Genomic DNA, 17,244 nt, shown 5'->3' with positions numbered 1-17,244 from the left:
TTTTTTTTTTTTAATTTTTTTTCAAAATTTTTAAAAATTTTTTTTTTTTTTTTTGATTTTTTTTTTTTGAACTAAAAAATTTATTGTATAAATAGTTTGTTCATACACACAACCAATTAAAAAGAAATGACCATTTTCATCGATTTAGCTTCATTAGAGGATTTATACAACGATTTAATCAACCATATTGAAACCTTAAGAAAGAAAAAGGGTTCAGAGTACTCTGTTGCTGATTATCAAATTTTAGTTGGTGAACAACGTACTGTTGAATTCCTTTCAAAAATCGTTTTAACTGAAACTGATTTCTTATTCAAAGAATGCAAAGATTCAGATAAAGGTATGTATAGTCTAACTTTTAATATTATTATTTTATATAATCAAATTCTAATTTTTTTATTTATTTTATCATATAGATATTGAAGGTTTCTTTAACGTTATTTTAACTATTTTACATAAATTAGAAAACGAAGATGAAATAAATGTTGTTTCACAAAAAATTAGAGATTCTTTATCAGCTCACTCAACTGAAAGTTCAAACTTAAAAATCAAAATGTAAAAAAAAAAAAATAACGATAGAATTTTTATTATTTTTAGGATTATTTATATTAAAACAATAACAATATATTAATATTTATATTTATATTATTATAATTTTTTAGTTTAACAAATCTTTTCAATTCATTCCAACCAAAATCAGCTCAAAGATATGAAATTTTCTTTTCATTAGTAAAATTAGCATCAGAATCAAATAACCTCGAATTTGTTAAACATCAAATTGATGATGTTGATGGTTGGTTAGAAGATTGGTCATCAAATACTCAACAAAAAAGAAAATTATATAAACTTATTTCAAATATCTTCAGAGAAAAGAACAAGTAAGTCTATTTTATACAATTATTTAAAATTTATAAATATTTTAGTTTATTAATTATTTCTTTTTATTTTTAAAACAATAAATAATAATAATAATAATAATAATAATAAATGATAATAAAAAATAATAATAGGATGTTATCACACCAATATTTAGTTAAATTTTTACAAACTTTCACTAAAGAAGATTCAGCAGAAGCTCAAGAAGATGCTGTTAGAGTTTGTATTGAGTCAATTTCATTACAAGAACTTTATCAATCAGATTATCTTTTAGATTTACCAGCTGTTCAATTTTTAGAAACTTCAAATGCCAATAATAACTCTCAAATCTATGAATTAATGAAAATCTTTGCCACCGAACAATTAGAATCATTCAATCAATTCCAAGACAAAAATCCAAACTTAATTCAATCCATTGGTCTCAATGTTGAAGATTGTAAACAAAAAATCCGTCTTTTATCTTTAGCCACTTTAGCTTCTGAACAAAGTAAAGTTCCATATAGTTTAATCTCACAAAAACTCCAAATCAATGAAGACGAAGTTGAAATGTGGGTCATCAATGCCATGGAAGGTGAATTATTAGATGCCAAATTAGACCAACTTAATCGTATTGTTAATGTCAAGTAAGTTTTAATCAATATTTTATAATTTTAGATATTTTAAACAATAACAAAATTCTAATCATTTTATTTTATAGTTCATCTACTCAAAGAGTTTTCAATAAATCACAATGGACTCAATTAGGTTCACGTTTCTCTGTTTGGAGATCAAGTGTTAAAAATTTACTCCAAGTTATCGATAATGCCAAAACCACTCAAGTTAAACCATTCTATTTCCAAACTCGTTAAATTGAGAGTGTGAAATATAATGATATAATATTTAAAAAAAAAAATAAAAAAAATAAAAAAAAAACCCTAAAAAAAAATAAAATATATAAAGTATATAAAATATAGAATAAAACATGTTTTTATAATCACATTACCTTTTTTAATTAATATGGCAATATTTTTTTTTGTATCCCTATTATTATTTTGAATTTATCTTTCACAAATTTACAAATGTAAAAAAAATAATTTAATCTTTATTTCAATAGATAAAAACAAAATTATAAAATGTCAATTATTAGCTTAATTAATATTAATTAAGCTATAGTTTAAATTTTACAAATATATTTTACAAATATATTTTAATATTTATTTTTAATTTTAAATTATTTTTTATATATTTATATTTTTTTATTTTTTCTCTTATATTTATTTTCATTAAAAAGTTTTTTTTTATGAAATGTTTTGATTGCACTCTATTAGTTTGGGTGTTGTGGTTGATTAGATGATATTATAAGAGTTTAAAAGACCAATTTAAAACATTAACTAATAGGAATAAACAAAAACCCCATTGTTTGATATGTGATTTCAACAACGTGTGGATATTGAAAAAGAAATAGAATTTTACCTAATAAGTATTAAAATTAAATATTAGTTTCTTTTTTATTTAAATATAAAATATACATTAAATATTATAATAAAAGTTACCATTTGAATTTTTTTGTTTTGGAACATTTTGAATTTTTTTAATCCTTTTTTAAACCAGTAAAAGAATTGTAAGGGTTCGAGATGATAATCATATACAATTGGAATTGATGGGAGTTCTTCTTCTTGTACTAAATCTTGGAGTAAACTTTGAATATATAGCTGTCTATATCCTCTTTGAGCTCTATATGGGACATTAGCACTATTTACTAAACCTTCAACATAATTGTCTCTCTGCAAATTATTAATAATTGAAATAAATTAATATGTTTTATTTATTAATTATTAATATGAATGTGTAAATTACTCACTTTGATATTATTAAATCTTTATCTACATGTTGGACAGGTGTTAGCTTCATTCGACCATTCTTTGCAATCAAAGCAAAATTTATGATTGCAATCAATTGTTGCGTTTGCTATGGTCTCTATTTGCTCTAGACAAATATTACAATGGAAATTATTTTCTAAAAGTTCCCTTTCTAATTTCTCTTTTTCTTCCCTTTCTTTTTCTTTTTCTAATCTTTCCATTTCAGCACGATCTTTTTCTTTTTTTAAACTCTCTTCGTCGAGTTTTTTTTTTTGTAAATTTTTCTATCATATTTTTTGATACATCATCTAATTCCAATGGTCTTTTTTTCATTGGATGATTTCCAGATGTTTCAAAGAAAGATTGCTTGATTCTGGCTTTTAATTTGAATTAGTTTTGGATGATGAGCTTGTCGGGGATAGGTTGGTAACGTCTGTGGATCTATTAAAAGGTGTATAAATATTATTATTATTATTAATATTATTGTTGGAAAAATTATTTATTAAATTAGTGTGTTGTGTGCAGGTATTTCTTTCATTATTGTTATTATTGTTATTATTGTTATTGTTATCACTGAAGAAATAATTTTTTATTCTGTAAAATGCATTAGTTAAATAGTTCATTTTTTTTTTAAATTGTAATAAAGAGTGATATGTGAAATGTGATTTGGTGTAAGGATTTTATTTTATTTTAAAAAAATAGTTATTGTTATTAAAACTTATTAATGGGTGGAATGCTATAATAAAAAATAAAGTGTTGATTAATTTATATAAATAATGTATATATTAATGAATAAAGAAAAATAAAAAAAAAAATAAAAAAATTATTTTATAAAATTGAAAAATGTAAATTAAAAAAAATTTTTTTTTAAATTTTACCACAAATAGAAATGATTATCTGAAAATTCATTGATGGAATTATTTGAATATTCATTGATGAAAATTTTCAAATACATAGTTTTATTTGGTTGTTAAATATATGATATTTCTTTAAATTTTTTTTAACTTTTACTTAAATATATTTATAATAATTGATGGTATTTTTTATTGATCATTGTAAAGAAATAAATTACTTTATTATTATTTTTTAATATTTATAATTATCTTTTTTTAAAAAATATGGAAAGTGCTTGCAATTTTTAATAATCATCTAAAAAAAAAATAAAAAAATAAAAAAATAAAACACATAAATAAAAAAAAATAATCAAATTGAAATATATGACTGGTGGTGATGTAACCTTGGATGAAAACCATATACAAAAAATCCCTGAGCATTTTTCAAATGGGTTTAAAGCTAGGACCAAATTTATTTAAAGTAAAGACACCTTTGTTAGAGATTTCCTTTTAAAGCAAACTAGAAAAAAGGTAAATATTTTAATTATATTTTTATTAGAAAATACTAACATTAACCACAATATTTTTTTAGACCCTAAAACTGGTATTTGATATTTCTGATTCCTTCGCTTCACTAATCGAGTGGAGGTTCTTTCTTTAGGTTAAGGTTTTAACTTTTTAGAATGGGTTTTATTAAATTGACAAATAACAAACAAAAAAAGTATATTTAGTACAATTTAATGATTATCAAAAAAATTTATAAATCAATTATCATCACAAAAATTAAAAAAAATAAAAATTTATTAATTCATTTACCAAACATATCAGCCACTTTTTATAATAATAATAAAAAAGAGTGTGTGGTGGGGTTATAATTTAATTTTTTTTAATTTTTTTTAATTTTTTTTAATTAAATTACTTTTTTATTTGGGTGATGTGTTTAAAAAATAAACAGATCATCACTACTTTTATGATAGCTACAGATTAAAAATTTAATAGAATGTACAAAAAAGGGAATACCGAGTTTGGATCTAATCTATTATATTTACAAAAGGAAATAATAATTAAAATGAATTAAATTATTTTTTTTATTTCATTTATTTATTTCTCCTTTCAGTGTTTTTAATAATTATATTATATTTTTTTTTGTTAATAGTTATAAATAAATATTTTAAATTTTAATTTACCCATTAGAAAAAGTAAACCAAAAAATGGGCAATTATTTTTCAAAAAAGGTAATTATCGCTCATATAACATACATTATAAAAAAAATAAATAAATATTAATTATAGCTTTATTTGTATATAGGATAATTTTGAAAAAAAGGTCTTAGCTATGGAAACCATAATTGCTAATATGAAATCCAAAAACAATAGCTCAAAAGCTTATCATGATAATAACTACAAGAAATTTATTTTCTGGTTTATTATTATTGAAATAATATTAGCAACAAATTTAATCAACCAAATTTTTTCATCAGACACTTTGTCTGAAAAGGCAATATTAACATTTATATTTTCATTTTAGAATCTATACTTTTTCAAAATTATATAGATTTACCTATGGAAAATTAATAAATTATAATGAAAAAAATTTAAAAAAATAATATTCTGGTCTCGAAAGATTATTCGAGGAAAGAAAACGTGTGACGGATTACGAACACACAAAAAAACTTATCCAGAATTATGAAAATTTTAAAAGAAAAAGTAGGTATAGGATAGTATTTATTATTTAAATATTATATCTGTAGTAATGTATTAACAAACTATTTTTTTTAGATTTTTGTATTAGAGACCAATTCGAACATCATCAACAAAATCAACCACCATAAAGGGGACCACCACCACCAACACCTTAAAAGGGACTACCACCACCACCAACACCATAAAGGGACCACCACCACCAACACCATAAAGGGACCACCACCACCGCAATAACATCAACCACCGCAATAACCCACCACCGCACAACAACATCCATTTATTTTTTTTATTGTTTTAGACAATAAAAAAAATAAAATTATAATTAGAGTAATAATATAGATAATATTAGATTAAAAAAATAAAATAGAAATAATAGACCAATGAATTTTTTCTAATCAACTATTTGATGAATATCAGACATTGTTCTGGCCAAGCAACTATGGTATCATCGAATGGTTTTAGATATAGAAAAGATTTAGTGGATCCTATCCGGTAGCCAAAAAACCTTAACAACGTGACACAAGTACTAGATTTCAGTATATCAGTTTGTCCAATTAAATAGCTGTGGGTTCAACAGTTTTCCTTATTACCACCCAAGTTTCATTATTTTAATAACTGCTGCCTTTATTTTATTTTTATTTAAATTTTTTTAATTAAACCCATTAAATAAAAAAAAAGATAATTCTTTTTATAAAATTTTTTTTTGAAATAATTTTTTTTTTTTTTTTAATTTCTTATTTTTTTAAAATATATTTATTTGATATTAAATAAATCATTTTAAACATAAAATGTCAAATAACAATAATAATTAATATTAGATATTATTATTAATAATAAAGTTAGATATAACAAAAGTTGACATCGTCAATACCAAGCAAATGATGGAGGATGGGTAATACAGTTATTCATTAATTAATAATTCATTATTCAATTTTAATTTTATTTCCTCATATAATAAAAATAATAATAGGAATACAACCACCCTAATGTAGCCAAAAAAAAATTGGAAGACCTATTGAACCAAAATGTTCACCATATTAATAAAACAAATTTGATAATAGACCAAGAAATTAAGTAGTTATTAAAGATAATATCCTTAGAGAAGTACATTGAAGCTATTACAATGAAAAAAATTCCTGTTTTAATCATTAGTTACAATAATAAGTAATATTATAACAAAGTTAAACTAACTTTGGATGTCCGTACAATGCAAGTTAAAAGTATTAACGGTATTTGTTTACTTTATTTCAAAATCCTCTGGTTTGGAAGCCCATCAAACACTCTCAACAAATTATATGGAGTCCATATAATTTACACCTTTTTTTTAAATTTTTTTTTTTTTTTTTTTATTTTATTTTTTTTTTTAATTTTTTAAATTTTTTTTTTTTTTTTAATTTTTTAAATTAATAAATATATATTAAATGAGTACTACATCAAATACAATTATTGGATCAGGACCACAATCTATATATGCATCAAATCCAAATAATAAAGTATTAATTATAGATAATGGAGCATATACTCTAAAAATTGCAACAAATAATCCATCACAAGGTCATCTGTAAGTTATAAATAAATTTACTTTAATTATTAAACTAAAAAAAGATATTAACAACTATTGCGATTAGAGTTATTCCAAACCAAAGTGGCAAAGTTAAAAATGATAAACATTCATTATTAGGGGACGACTTAAGCAATTATAGTAACCCATCAGAAGTTAAATGCAGAAACCCAATGGAGAAAGGATATATTACAAATTGGTCATTAGAAAAAGAAATATGGGACTATGTATTCAAGAGAGATGATATGAAAGTAAAACCACAGGATTATAATTTATTATTAACAGAGGAGCCATTCGCATTGGAGGAGATTAGAAAGACAATGTATGAGGTAGTTTATGAACAATATAAATTTAAATCACTTTATTTAACATGTCCATCAACATTGGGTCTTGTAAACATTAAGCAGCAACTATTACAGCACCAAATGCAACAACTACAACCACCTTTAGATGCAAACATGCAATTACTTTTGAAATCACCTTGCCATTTAGTAGTAGATTGTGGGTATTCAGCAACTCATATTGTACCTCATTTTCAAAACACCAAATTAAATTACGCAATAAAAAGATTTGGAATTGGAGGAAAAATTATGACAAATTATTTAAAGGAAATCGTATCATTTAGATATTGGGATATGATGCACGAAACCAAATTAATGAATATTATCAAAGAGAGAACCTGTTTCATTTCCACAGATTTTATGAAAGATTTAACAACTTGTCAAAAAGAAAGAGAAAAATCACCATTAAGATTAGATTATGTTTTACCAAATTATAACGATTCAAATAATAAAACAGGATATATAAAAAAACCAAAAGAGCAAATTAATAGTAGTGATAATGATATTAAAGAAAATTTAGATAGTAACAATAATAGTAATAGTAATAATAATAATGAAAAAGATGAAGATATGGATCAAGTTTTAACATTGGTAAATGAAAGATTTACAGTACCAGAGTTATTATTTAATCCATCAGATATTGGTATGAACCAAGCTGGTTTAGCAGAGTCAATCGTTCAGTCCATCAATTGTACAAACCCAAATTTACATATTCCTTTATATTCAAATATAGTTTTATTGGGTGGTTCAACACTTTTCCCTGGTTTAAAACAAAGATTGGAATTAGAGTTAAGAAGATTGGCACCCGAGCAATATAATATAAACATTTTTCAACCTCAAGAGTAATTATAAAATTCAATTCTATTAATTATATTTAAATCATATTTCTAATAATATTTAATTTTTTTTTCCCTATCAGCCCAATTTTATCACCATTATATGGTGGTATAAGATTAGCACAACAACCAGATTATTTAAAATATACAGTTTCAAGACAGGAATATGAAGAGTATGGCTATAACTATTGTAATAAAAAATTCTTTTAGATTATAAATAATTATAAAACAAACAATATTTGTTGTTTATTTTATCATTTTTATTTTTTTTATTTTTATATTATTTTAAAAAAGTTGGATGCTTTAAATTAAAATCTTTAAATGAATCAAAATTCATTAAAAGATTTGCTGCAAATAATAAAGTATCATCGTTTAAACGGTCGGAAACTAATTGTACACTAATTGGTAAGTTTTCTTTAGAGAGTTTTAATGGAACTGAAACAGCGGGTACACCAGCCAAACTAATTGGAATTGTCATAATATCATTTATATAAACATGGATAGGATCTAATTTTTGATTTTGTTTAAATGCTGGTGATGGTGCAACTGGTGTAATTAAAACATCTACTTTTTGATTACCGAAAACTGATTTGAAATCATCTGAAACCAATCTTCTTATTTTTTGAGCTTTAGTATAAAAATTATCATATTGAGTTCTCGATAATGACATTGAACCTAAAATAATTCTTTTTTTTACTTCTTCACCAAAACCTTCGGTTCTGGTTTTAGTGTACATATCTTTCAAACCTAAACCTACATCCTCTGAATGTAATTCGTGTCTATAACCATATCTAACACCATCGAATCTTGAAAGATTTGATGAGGCTTCTGATGTTGCTAATAAATAATACGCTGGAAGAGCATAACGTGTGTGAGGTAAATCAACAGCAACCACTTTACCACCATGCAATTCAATTTCTGATACAACTTGTTGCCAAAGTTCTAAAATATCTGGGTCTAATTCTTTAACTAAATAATCTGTTGGGATACCAAATACCAAATCTTTAATTGTTTTTGTCGATAGTTTGTTTTTGTATTCTTTTAAGATATCTTTACCAAAGGAAATTGAAGTTGAATCATTTTCTGTATCTTTGCCAACTAAAACATCTAAAAGTTCGGCAGCATCATCACAATTATTGGTTAATACACCGGCTGTATCCAATGATGATGCATATGCTACTAAACCATAACGTGAAATAATACCATAGGATGGTTTGTAACCTACAACCCCACAATAAGATGCTGGTAGTCTAATTGAACCACCAGTATCACTACCAAGTGCGCCCATACAATATCCAGCAGCAATTGCTGCAGCCGATCCACCCGATGAACCACCAGCAACATATAATTCATTTTGATCTCCTTTCTTACTCCATGGATTAATAACACTACCATAATAGCTATTTGTTGATGATGATCCCATACCAAACTCGTCCATATTTGTTTTACCTATTATAATTGCACCTTCATCTTTTAATTTTTTACATACTGTTGCATCAAAAGTTGGTATATAATCTAAAAGCATTTAATAAAAACAATTAGAATTAGTTTATAGTTTAAATTTGATAGTATATTGTATTGTACAAAGAATTAATACCCACTTGATAAAATATTTGACCCACATGTTGTTTTAATTCCTTTTGTTGTAAAATTATCTTTAATGGCTATTGGTAAACCATCTAACTTTTTATTTGTACCATTTGCGTATCTTTCTTGAGATTCATTTATTTGCTTTTCTAGGTTATCCAATGATTCTACTGTCACAAATGTATTTAAATAATTTTCGCCATCTTTATTTATATTATTAAATGTATTTTTTATTAAATCTTGCACTTTGATTTCTCCATTTAATAAATGATTTCTAATTTGTTTAATTGTTGTTGATTTTAAATTTTTCATCTTTTTTTTTTTATTAAAAAATAAATTATCGTTTGTTTGTTTTAATCTATTATTTTCATATGAAACCAGTGGATACTGAAAAAATATTTCGAAATAAATTAAAAAAAATAAAATTTTCTAAAAACTAAAAACTAATTTTTTTTTTTTTTTTTTTTTTTTTTTTAAAATACATTTTACTACAAATTTATTTTTACTTTTAAATTCAATTAAATTAATTATTCGTATGGATTTAATTTACAAAAGTGATTAAGAGAACAAAATTTGCCCTCATAGTAAAAACAATCTCTAAATTGGGCCTCAAGTTTAAAACCATTCTTTTTTGCTATATAAAAATAAAAATGTGAAATTATTAATATTAATCGATCAATTTATTAAAAAAAGATTATTATTAAACAACTTACAAATTAAACCAAGTGACTTTTCGTTAGTAGCGTCAATAACAGCTTCGATGGTGTGGAATTTTAATACCTTAAAGCCAAACTCAACAACTGCATCAAATGCCTCTGAAGTGTATCCTTTTCTATGATGTTTACTGTGGCAAATATAACCAATTTCGCCTCTGAAATGTTCTTTTTTCATTCTGACATACCCTATAATACCAATAATTTTACCAGTTTCTTTTAAAAAAAAGCCAAAATTAACCATGTCTTTTGAATCAATAAGTTTATTACACTCGTCTATCCATTTATTGACATCATCAATAGTTTTTGCTAATGGACGTGGTACAAATGCCATAGATTCTATATTTAAATAAATAAATTTATTAATAACCATAAACCTTTATTTAATTTATTAAGATTTATTTTACTAACCTGCATCTGATCTAATAACAAACAAATCTATTTTTAATTAAAAAAAAAAAAAAAAAGCCTATTAATTAATATGTTTTAAATATAAGTTTTAAATTATTATCTTACCTTCAGAATGTTCCCTGGTTATTCTCTTTATAATAAGTCTTTCTGTTTCTAATACTGGATATCCTTCTGAAAAATCGAATTGCATTTCTTTGTTCTATATGTGCGAGTTTAAAAAAAAAATGAAAAATTTATATCGTTTGTTTTAATAAATATTGGGTTTTAAAAAAAAAAGAAAATTAAAAAAAAAAAATAATTTAAAACGTAATTTTTTTTTTTTTTTTTTTTTGAGAAAAGATATCTTTTTCAATGAATAAAACATTTATATTTATAAATGTTTTATTTATACATTTTTAAATATGTCATCTAAAAAATCATTTAAATTAAACAAAAACTTTATCTTGTAGATCAATTTCACAATTGTAAAAACGGTAAACTATTAATGTTTAATATTGTTTCTTTTTTTTTTTTTCACAAATTAAACATTTCAAAATAAAAACTATAAATAAAATTATTTTTTATACAATAATTTCATTTTAAAATTATAAAATATAAAAAAATTAAAAAAAACCTTTTTTTAAAAAATATGAAATTTATTGCAATTTTATTATTAGCTTTATTAGCAATTGCAACAACATCTGCAAATGCTAATGTTTGTGGTCGTTATGCTTGTGCTCCAGGTAATTAGTGGAAAATAATTGGTTTTATAAAAATATTACTAATTTTATTTTTAATATTAATATAGGACATTCATGCATTTGTGATAAAGGTGTTTTCAGATGTGTTTATCAATGCAATGAACTTCAAATTGTTCAAACTGTAGTAAATAGATGGACTGATGGTTCAGAAGGTCCAAGTGTTCAAGTTCAAGTTCAAATTATTAACCATTCAGGTGTTTCAATTAAAGATCTTGTTATTGCATCTGCTGTTAAACTAAATGCCAATCAAATCTGGGGTGTTGATAAATGTACCTTCAGCAATGGTATCACCATTATGGATTTACCAAACTATCAAAACGGAATTGCAAATGGTTCAAGCTATTCATTCGGCTATATTGCTAAAGGTGATCATGCTGCCAATTTATATGTTCAAAAAGTTTACCTTTTATAAACCAAATAAATAATTTTTTTTTTTTTTAAACTATATCATATTTATTTATTTATTTTTTATCACTAAAAGGATACATTAGAACCATGGGGAATAGTATATTTAATAAATATATCTAAAAAGGTATCGTTAACTGTGCAATTTGCTAAAACTCCCTCATTTTTTTCATTGGACTCAAATAATGAGGTATCAGAGAGTGAACCATAATAAATACTCTGCAGAAAATAAAAAATAATTAATACAAATTTAAATAAATAAATCATATTAATAAAAAGAGTTTTACAGTTTGAACATCTTTTTCATTTATTACCTCTACTCCTTTTAAAGGAAAATATAAACCTTTAGGCGAGGAATAATTTGAACCCATTTTAAAATATATGTATATATGAATATAAAAAATAATAAAATTAATAATATTATGGCTATTAAAAAAAAAACAATTTTATTTATTTAAATAATTTAAAATTATAAAACTAGTTTTTTTATTATAAAATTGATCTATTAAACAAAAAAAAATAAAAAAAACAATTTTTATTAAAATAATTTAAAAAGGAAATATTTATTTTTTTAATTAAAAATAAATTTATTCAAAGGCATTAAAATGAGAGCTTTTTTGAGGCTTTTCAAAATTAATACCTTGAGCTTGTGGACTATTGTGTGAATGACCGTGTGAGTGGCCATGTGAACCGTGTGAATGACCATGATCACCAGAGCCATGATCGTGTGGAAGCATTTGATGCAAGTAATGAATTGAAAAGAAGAAAAACATCATACCAACTATATTTGAGAAAACAGATTCATTAACTGAAATATATTTTAATGAAGCTGGTAATAATTCTTTTAATACCATAAATACCATAATACCTGCGACTATAATTTAGAAAAAAAAATTAAAAAAATAATTAATAACCAAAAGTATATAAAAACCTAAAGTACTAAAACTTACCAGCAGCTAACATTGATTGAATTAAATAAGGTGTCATGAAACTATTAAAAATAATACCGAAAACTACTGCACCAATTGGTTCGCAAAGGCCACTATATAAACAATATTTAAAAGCTTTCCATTTACTATTGGTGGCACTATAAATTGGTGCTGCAACAGCCATACCTTCAGGTATATTGTGGGCTGCAATGGCAAGCATCAATGGCAAACCAACATCAACACCTTTAAGACATGATAAATAAACGGCAACACCCTCTGGAAAATTATGAAGACTAACACCAATAGCTGTTCTAATTCCAACCATATTTAAATAATGATCTTTTTTATCTTTTTTATTTATTGTAGCATTTATTGGCTTTTTATTATTACTGTTGTTGTTGTTGTTGTTGTTGTTATTGCTATTATTCTTTCTATTCTTTACAATATTTTTATCTTGTTTATTTTCTTCTTTATTTTCTTTTTCTACTTTGGTGCTATTATGACCATGACCATGATCACTCTCCTCCTCTTCGTGATCATGTGGGATTACCTTTAAAATGACTGCAAAAAATATCATACCAAAGAAAAACTTAATTTATTTAAAATTCAGAAAATTAAAAAAAAAAATTGAAAAAAATTTTTTTTTAGAATTAATAAAGTTTAATTAAATCTAAAAAAATTAAGAATAATTACCCATAGATTTGAATTAAAGAAACCAATTTCTGCGATAGCTTCTGGTAACAAATCCATAAATGATATATAAATCATAACACCTGATGAAAAAGATAATAAATGACCTAAAACTTTATAACTTTGATTTTTTACAAAAACAACATATAATCCACCTGAAAATATATTTTAAAATTAAAATTTAGTAATCTATATCTGTAGTTTATTATTATTATGGCTTATACATACCAATAGCAGTTGAAAGTCCACTAAGAAAGCACATCATAAATGCCATTTTAATATTTTCATTATAAGTTTCTAATTCTGCTGCCATTTTTTTTTTCCAAATAATAATATTTTATTATTATTATTATAACTAGTTGTTTTTATTATTATGGTGGTGAAACTAATAAAAAATAATTAGAAAAATAAAATGTTAATGGGGTTATTTATGTTAAAAAAAAAAATTCATAATACTGACAATAAATTCAAAAAAAATTAAAAAAATTAAAAAAAATTAAAAATTTTAAAAATAATCAAATTTTTTCTTAACACACTTTAATCATCAAATCACTTTTCTTAATGAAAATTTTTTTTTTTCAGTTTATTGACAAAAATAGAAATAGAAAAAAAAAAAATATATAATTTAATTTAAAAAATAGTTGTGATAATAATTTTAAAAATGAGTTTATTTAAAAATATTTTTAATAATTAAAAAAAAAAAAAAAAAAAATAAATATGATTTCTATATTAAATTTTAAAAACAATTAAATTTTAATTATTTTTAAAAATAATACTATTATTACTACTGGTATTATTTAATAATATTGTTATTAATATTATAACTATTATTACTATGATTATTATTATGACTATTATTATGATTAGTATTATTTTATTCTAGTCATTTGATATTTTATTGTTGATTATTAATTGATTGATAATCAACAAGATCTGGCCAACATATTCTCTTAAATATATATATTCTTTTATAACGATCCCTTAATTTTGATGATCTTAAATAAACTAAAGCATTAAAAAAACCTTGAAGTAAAAATACACCCTTAGCTGTATAAAGTAAAGCATTTAATCTATTTTGAACGGCTAGATCCTTTGATGATACAGTAAATTGATAAATTGTTAATACCAATGTCATTAAATAACAAATTGATAAAATACTTGGATATAACAAAAGTCTCCAAACAATTTTTTTGGTTGTGATCTTCTTTTCGTTTATAAATAATACTGATGTTGTATTGGTCTCTGATTCTCTTAAATTACCACTGATAATATGCTTAATCGTTATAAATGCTACAATAAAATTGAATGTTATAATTGCTATAAAAATTGTATTTTCTAAATAAAACTTTATATAATTTGGACTTTTATATCTGCATCTAATAAATATGATGGTGTTAGTATAAAATATTATTTGTTGTTGTTGTTGTTGTACTTACTGATTACCATTGTCACTAATCATATTAGGTATTTTTGAAATTACCACCACCAAAAGTGGTATTCCCCATGAAACAAGGTGATACAAAAGTTCTTTCTTTTTTAAATTTTTATTTGAGTTAAAACATAAATACAATAAACTATTTATAAATTAAAATTAATATTATTATATTATTATTAATGCTACTATAAAACATTATAAACTTACTTTACTGAAATACAAACAGACCACATAAAATTTGATACTATCAAAAACTGAAGTATAGATTCCTCTAAATTACATAAAATCGTTGATCTGTTTATATATAAACTAATATTTTTTGATATAAATGATGGAAATGATATGAGGTCGTATAGTAATAAAACAAATGTTGGAAATATAATAATTTTAGATAGTGATGTACGTAAAAGAGGTATCCAACAAAAATGTGCAATAATAAATAAGCAACCAACAAAACACGCTATTGATCCAATCCAATTTAATACATATGAATATAATGTTATCATGGTTGCAAAAAAAAAAAGTATTTATTTTTATTATTGTTTTATAAAAAAAAACAAAAAATAATTAAAAAGAAAAAAAAAAAACCTGTATTTTGTCCAAAGTGTTGGTTGATTGATATCTAAAATGTATTACAAAAATAAAACAACGGTTTACTTAAAAAAATATAAAAAAATTATTAAAAAAAATAAAAATAAAAAATATAAAAAAAAATTTTAAAAAAAAGAAAAAAAAGAAAAATAAAATAAAATTAAAAAAATCTTGGTCCTTTTTTTTTTAACAAATAAATCAAATAAAATAAAACAACTCTAAAAATCTATTTTTTTTTTTTTTTTTTAACTTTAAATTTATTAAATATTTACTTGTTTGTTTTTAGTTTTTTTTTTATTTTTTAAAAAAAAAAAAAAAAAAAAAAAATGGTGAATTATACAAATTTGAAAGAGATGAATTTAAATTAATTTATTTTGCTTTGGCTGCTGCTTTTTTTGAAGTGGCTGCTGGAACTTTCTTTACTTTGGTTGAGGCTTCATCTGGTGTTTTTTCTTTTTCATCTTTTGGCTCTTCTGATGAGGCAGTTTTATCTTCTTTTTTAGCAGCAGCTTTTTTGGTAGTGGAGGCAGCTGGTTTCTTCTTTTCAGCAGCTTTTGGTTTTTCAGTATCTGATGCACCTACAGTTTTATCTTCATCTTTTTCTTTTTCTTTTTCCTTTTCCTTTTCTTTTTCTTTTTCTTTTGGTTCTTCATCTTTTTTGGCAGCAGCTTTCTTACCTGGTTTTTTTCCTGGCTTCTTTTCAGCTTCAGTTGACTCCTCTTTATTATTAGTGGTATTGGCCTCTTCTTCTTTCTTTTTAGTAGCTGCTGTAGTATCCTTTTTAGTAACCTTCTTTTCTCCAGTGGCATCTTTTTTTTCACTTTCTTCAACTTTTTGTTTTTTGGTTTCTTTTTTTTCCTTTGGTTCCTTTTCTTTCTTTTCTTTTGATTCTTTTTCTTTCTTTTCTTTTGGTTCTTTCTTGTCTTTTTTCTCTTTCTTATCTTTATTTTCTTTTTTTTCCTTCTTTTCATCGATTTGGTCGCTCTTTCTCTTTTTATCATTGGATGGCTCAGCTCTTTCTGTGTTTTGTGGGTCAAAAAGGAAATCAACAAGAGCATCAACATACTTTTCTTCTGATTTTGGTTTCTTGATTAAAAAGAGATCAAAATAATAATCAAAATCATCGACCTCGAGTTTATTGGCAATACGATCACTGATTTTTTCTTTATCTTCTCCATTAGCAAAACCACTAAAACCTAAAATATTGGTTTTAATATTTTCACCTTGTTTACCAGCTCTACCAAAGATAATTTGATGGATACCAACTAACTCTTGTCTATCTTCTGCAGTTTTGATTTTATTATTAATATTTTTAAATACTATTAAAAAGAAAATAAAAAAAAGGTTAATATTCAATAAATATTATTAAAAAAAAAAAATAGAAATTTTTCTTTTTTTTTTTTTTATTATAAAAATATTGATAATTACTTTCTGGGATATCTCTTAATGTTTGAACATCTGATTTTTGTTCAAAACCTCTACCCTTTGATGACTCTGCAGTTGGAGCTGGAGCAAAACGACTGACTTGGCTACGTGAACGGCCACCTTCTAACTCTTTAACATTTTTAACATAAAAATAATCTTCATTACTTTTTGAAACTGATGTTTTTTTTTGGTTTATCTGACATTTTAAATGTAAATGATATCTGATCTTTTATAAAAACTAACTTAAAATTACTATTATATATAAAAAATAAAAAAAATACATATTGCTGTTATGTGACAAAAATTTAAATTTAAAATTTAAAAAAAAAAAAA

The 17,244-nt window shown here is 23.3% G+C and overlaps 10 protein-coding genes across 10 annotated transcripts; 3 read left to right on the top strand and 7 right to left on the bottom strand.

The window, feature by feature from the left end:
- The first annotated feature begins 106 nt into the window (after nucleotides 1-106).
- On the top strand, nucleotides 107-1,829 carry DICPUDRAFT_49833 (uncharacterized protein). Its single transcript, XM_003291421.1, has 5 exons — nucleotides 107-337; nucleotides 414-552; nucleotides 660-875; nucleotides 1,008-1,496; nucleotides 1,571-1,829. The coding sequence occupies exons 1-5, from the start codon at nucleotides 127-129 to the stop codon at nucleotides 1,719-1,721; spliced, it is 1,206 nt and encodes a 401-aa protein (XP_003291469.1). The 5' UTR covers nucleotides 107-126; the 3' UTR covers nucleotides 1,722-1,829.
- Nucleotides 1,830-2,208: 379 nt separating this feature from the next.
- Nucleotides 2,209-2,932, bottom strand: DICPUDRAFT_82132 (uncharacterized protein; the record flags this gene model as incomplete). The annotated part of the gene is made up of 3 exons (XM_003291412.1): nucleotides 2,209-2,325; nucleotides 2,406-2,632; nucleotides 2,740-2,932. The coding sequence occupies 3 exons, from the start codon at nucleotides 2,930-2,932 to the stop codon at nucleotides 2,209-2,211; spliced, it is 537 nt and encodes a 178-aa protein (XP_003291460.1).
- Nucleotides 2,933-3,091: 159 nt separating this feature from the next.
- DICPUDRAFT_156065 (uncharacterized protein) lies at nucleotides 3,092-3,334 on the bottom strand (the record flags this gene model as incomplete). Its single annotated transcript, XM_003291411.1, has 1 exon — nucleotides 3,092-3,334. The coding sequence occupies one exon, from the start codon at nucleotides 3,332-3,334 to the stop codon at nucleotides 3,092-3,094; it is 243 nt and encodes an 80-aa protein (XP_003291459.1).
- A 3,334-nt stretch (nucleotides 3,335-6,668) lies between these two features.
- Nucleotides 6,669-8,195, top strand: DICPUDRAFT_99023 (uncharacterized protein; the record flags this gene model as incomplete). Its single annotated transcript, XM_003291420.1, has 3 exons — nucleotides 6,669-6,808; nucleotides 6,876-7,991; nucleotides 8,069-8,195. The coding sequence occupies 3 exons, from the start codon at nucleotides 6,669-6,671 to the stop codon at nucleotides 8,193-8,195; spliced, it is 1,383 nt and encodes a 460-aa protein (XP_003291468.1).
- Nucleotides 8,196-8,265: 70 nt separating this feature from the next.
- Nucleotides 8,266-9,884, bottom strand: DICPUDRAFT_39055 (uncharacterized protein; the record flags this gene model as incomplete). Its single annotated transcript, XM_003291410.1, has 2 exons — nucleotides 8,266-9,500; nucleotides 9,587-9,884. The coding sequence occupies 2 exons, from the start codon at nucleotides 9,882-9,884 to the stop codon at nucleotides 8,266-8,268; spliced, it is 1,533 nt and encodes a 510-aa protein (XP_003291458.1).
- A 161-nt stretch (nucleotides 9,885-10,045) lies between these two features.
- DICPUDRAFT_57346 (uncharacterized protein) lies at nucleotides 10,046-10,948 on the bottom strand. Its single transcript, XM_003291409.1, has 4 exons — nucleotides 10,802-10,948; nucleotides 10,697-10,723; nucleotides 10,286-10,624; nucleotides 10,046-10,206 (listed from the first exon to the last, which is right to left on the bottom strand). The coding sequence occupies exons 1-4, from the start codon at nucleotides 10,884-10,886 to the stop codon at nucleotides 10,100-10,102; spliced, it is 558 nt and encodes a 185-aa protein (XP_003291457.1). The 5' UTR covers nucleotides 10,887-10,948; the 3' UTR covers nucleotides 10,046-10,099.
- Nucleotides 10,949-11,324: 376 nt separating this feature from the next.
- On the top strand, nucleotides 11,325-11,842 carry DICPUDRAFT_12263 (uncharacterized protein; the record flags this gene model as incomplete). The annotated part of the gene is made up of 2 exons (XM_003291419.1): nucleotides 11,325-11,418; nucleotides 11,484-11,842. Coding segments are annotated over 2 exons (453 nt in total), but the record flags the coding sequence as incomplete, so codon positions are not given.
- Nucleotides 11,843-12,428: 586 nt separating this feature from the next.
- DICPUDRAFT_39053 (uncharacterized protein) lies at nucleotides 12,429-13,616 on the bottom strand (the record flags this gene model as incomplete). Its single annotated transcript, XM_003291408.1, has 4 exons — nucleotides 12,429-12,715; nucleotides 12,792-13,146; nucleotides 13,258-13,359; nucleotides 13,464-13,616. Coding segments are annotated over 4 exons (897 nt in total), but the record flags the coding sequence as incomplete, so codon positions are not given.
- A 739-nt stretch (nucleotides 13,617-14,355) lies between these two features.
- DICPUDRAFT_82126 (uncharacterized protein) lies at nucleotides 14,356-15,401 on the bottom strand (the record flags this gene model as incomplete). Its single annotated transcript, XM_003291407.1, has 3 exons — nucleotides 14,356-14,836; nucleotides 14,897-15,034; nucleotides 15,103-15,401. 3 exons carry the CDS (start codon nucleotides 15,399-15,401, stop codon nucleotides 14,356-14,358), a joined length of 918 nt encoding a protein of 305 aa, XP_003291455.1.
- Nucleotides 15,402-15,733: 332 nt separating this feature from the next.
- Nucleotides 15,734-17,170, bottom strand: DICPUDRAFT_99020 (uncharacterized protein). The gene is made up of 2 exons (XM_003291406.1): nucleotides 16,915-17,170; nucleotides 15,734-16,805 (listed from the first exon to the last, which is right to left on the bottom strand). Exon 2 carries the CDS (start codon nucleotides 16,548-16,550, stop codon nucleotides 16,065-16,067), a length of 486 nt encoding a protein of 161 aa, XP_003291454.1. The 5' UTR covers nucleotides 16,551-16,805; nucleotides 16,915-17,170; the 3' UTR covers nucleotides 15,734-16,064.
- Between the last annotated feature and the right edge of the window lie 74 nt (nucleotides 17,171-17,244).

This window comes from Dictyostelium purpureum, assembly GCF_000190715.1.
Source record: "Dictyostelium purpureum unplaced genomic scaffold DICPUscaffold_278, whole genome shotgun sequence".
Taxonomy (NCBI): domain Eukaryota; phylum Evosea; class Eumycetozoa; order Dictyosteliales; family Dictyosteliaceae; genus Dictyostelium; species Dictyostelium purpureum.
This window is presented reverse-complemented; position numbering and strand designations above follow the sequence as displayed.

Excerpts from the sequence above, each read along its gene's own strand:
- DICPUDRAFT_49833 (XM_003291421.1), top strand. The coding sequence starts at position 127 with ATGACCATTTTCATCGATTTAGCTTCATTAGAGGATTTATACAACGAT. Across the intron at positions 338-413 it reads ATGCAAAGATTCAGATAAAG|ATATTGAAGGTTTCTTTAAC; the intron begins GTATGTATAGTC and ends TTTATCATATAG. Across the intron at positions 553-659 it reads TCAAACTTAAAAATCAAAAT|TTTAACAAATCTTTTCAATT; the intron begins GTAAAAAAAAAA and ends ATAATTTTTTAG.
- DICPUDRAFT_57346 (XM_003291409.1), bottom strand. The coding sequence starts at position 10,886 with ATGCAATTCGATTTTTCAGAAGGATATCCAGTATTAGAAACAGAAAGA. Across the intron at positions 10,724-10,801 it reads AACCAGGGAACATTCTGAAG|ATTTGTTTGTTATTAGATCA; the intron begins GTAAGATAATAA and ends AATTAAAAATAG. Across the intron at positions 10,207-10,285 it reads AAAGTCACTTGGTTTAATTT|CAAAAAAGAATGGTTTTAAA; the intron begins GTAAGTTGTTTA and ends ATTTTTATATAG.
- DICPUDRAFT_99020 (XM_003291406.1), bottom strand. The coding sequence starts at position 16,550 with ATGTTGATGCTCTTGTTGATTTCCTTTTTGACCCACAAAACACAGAAA.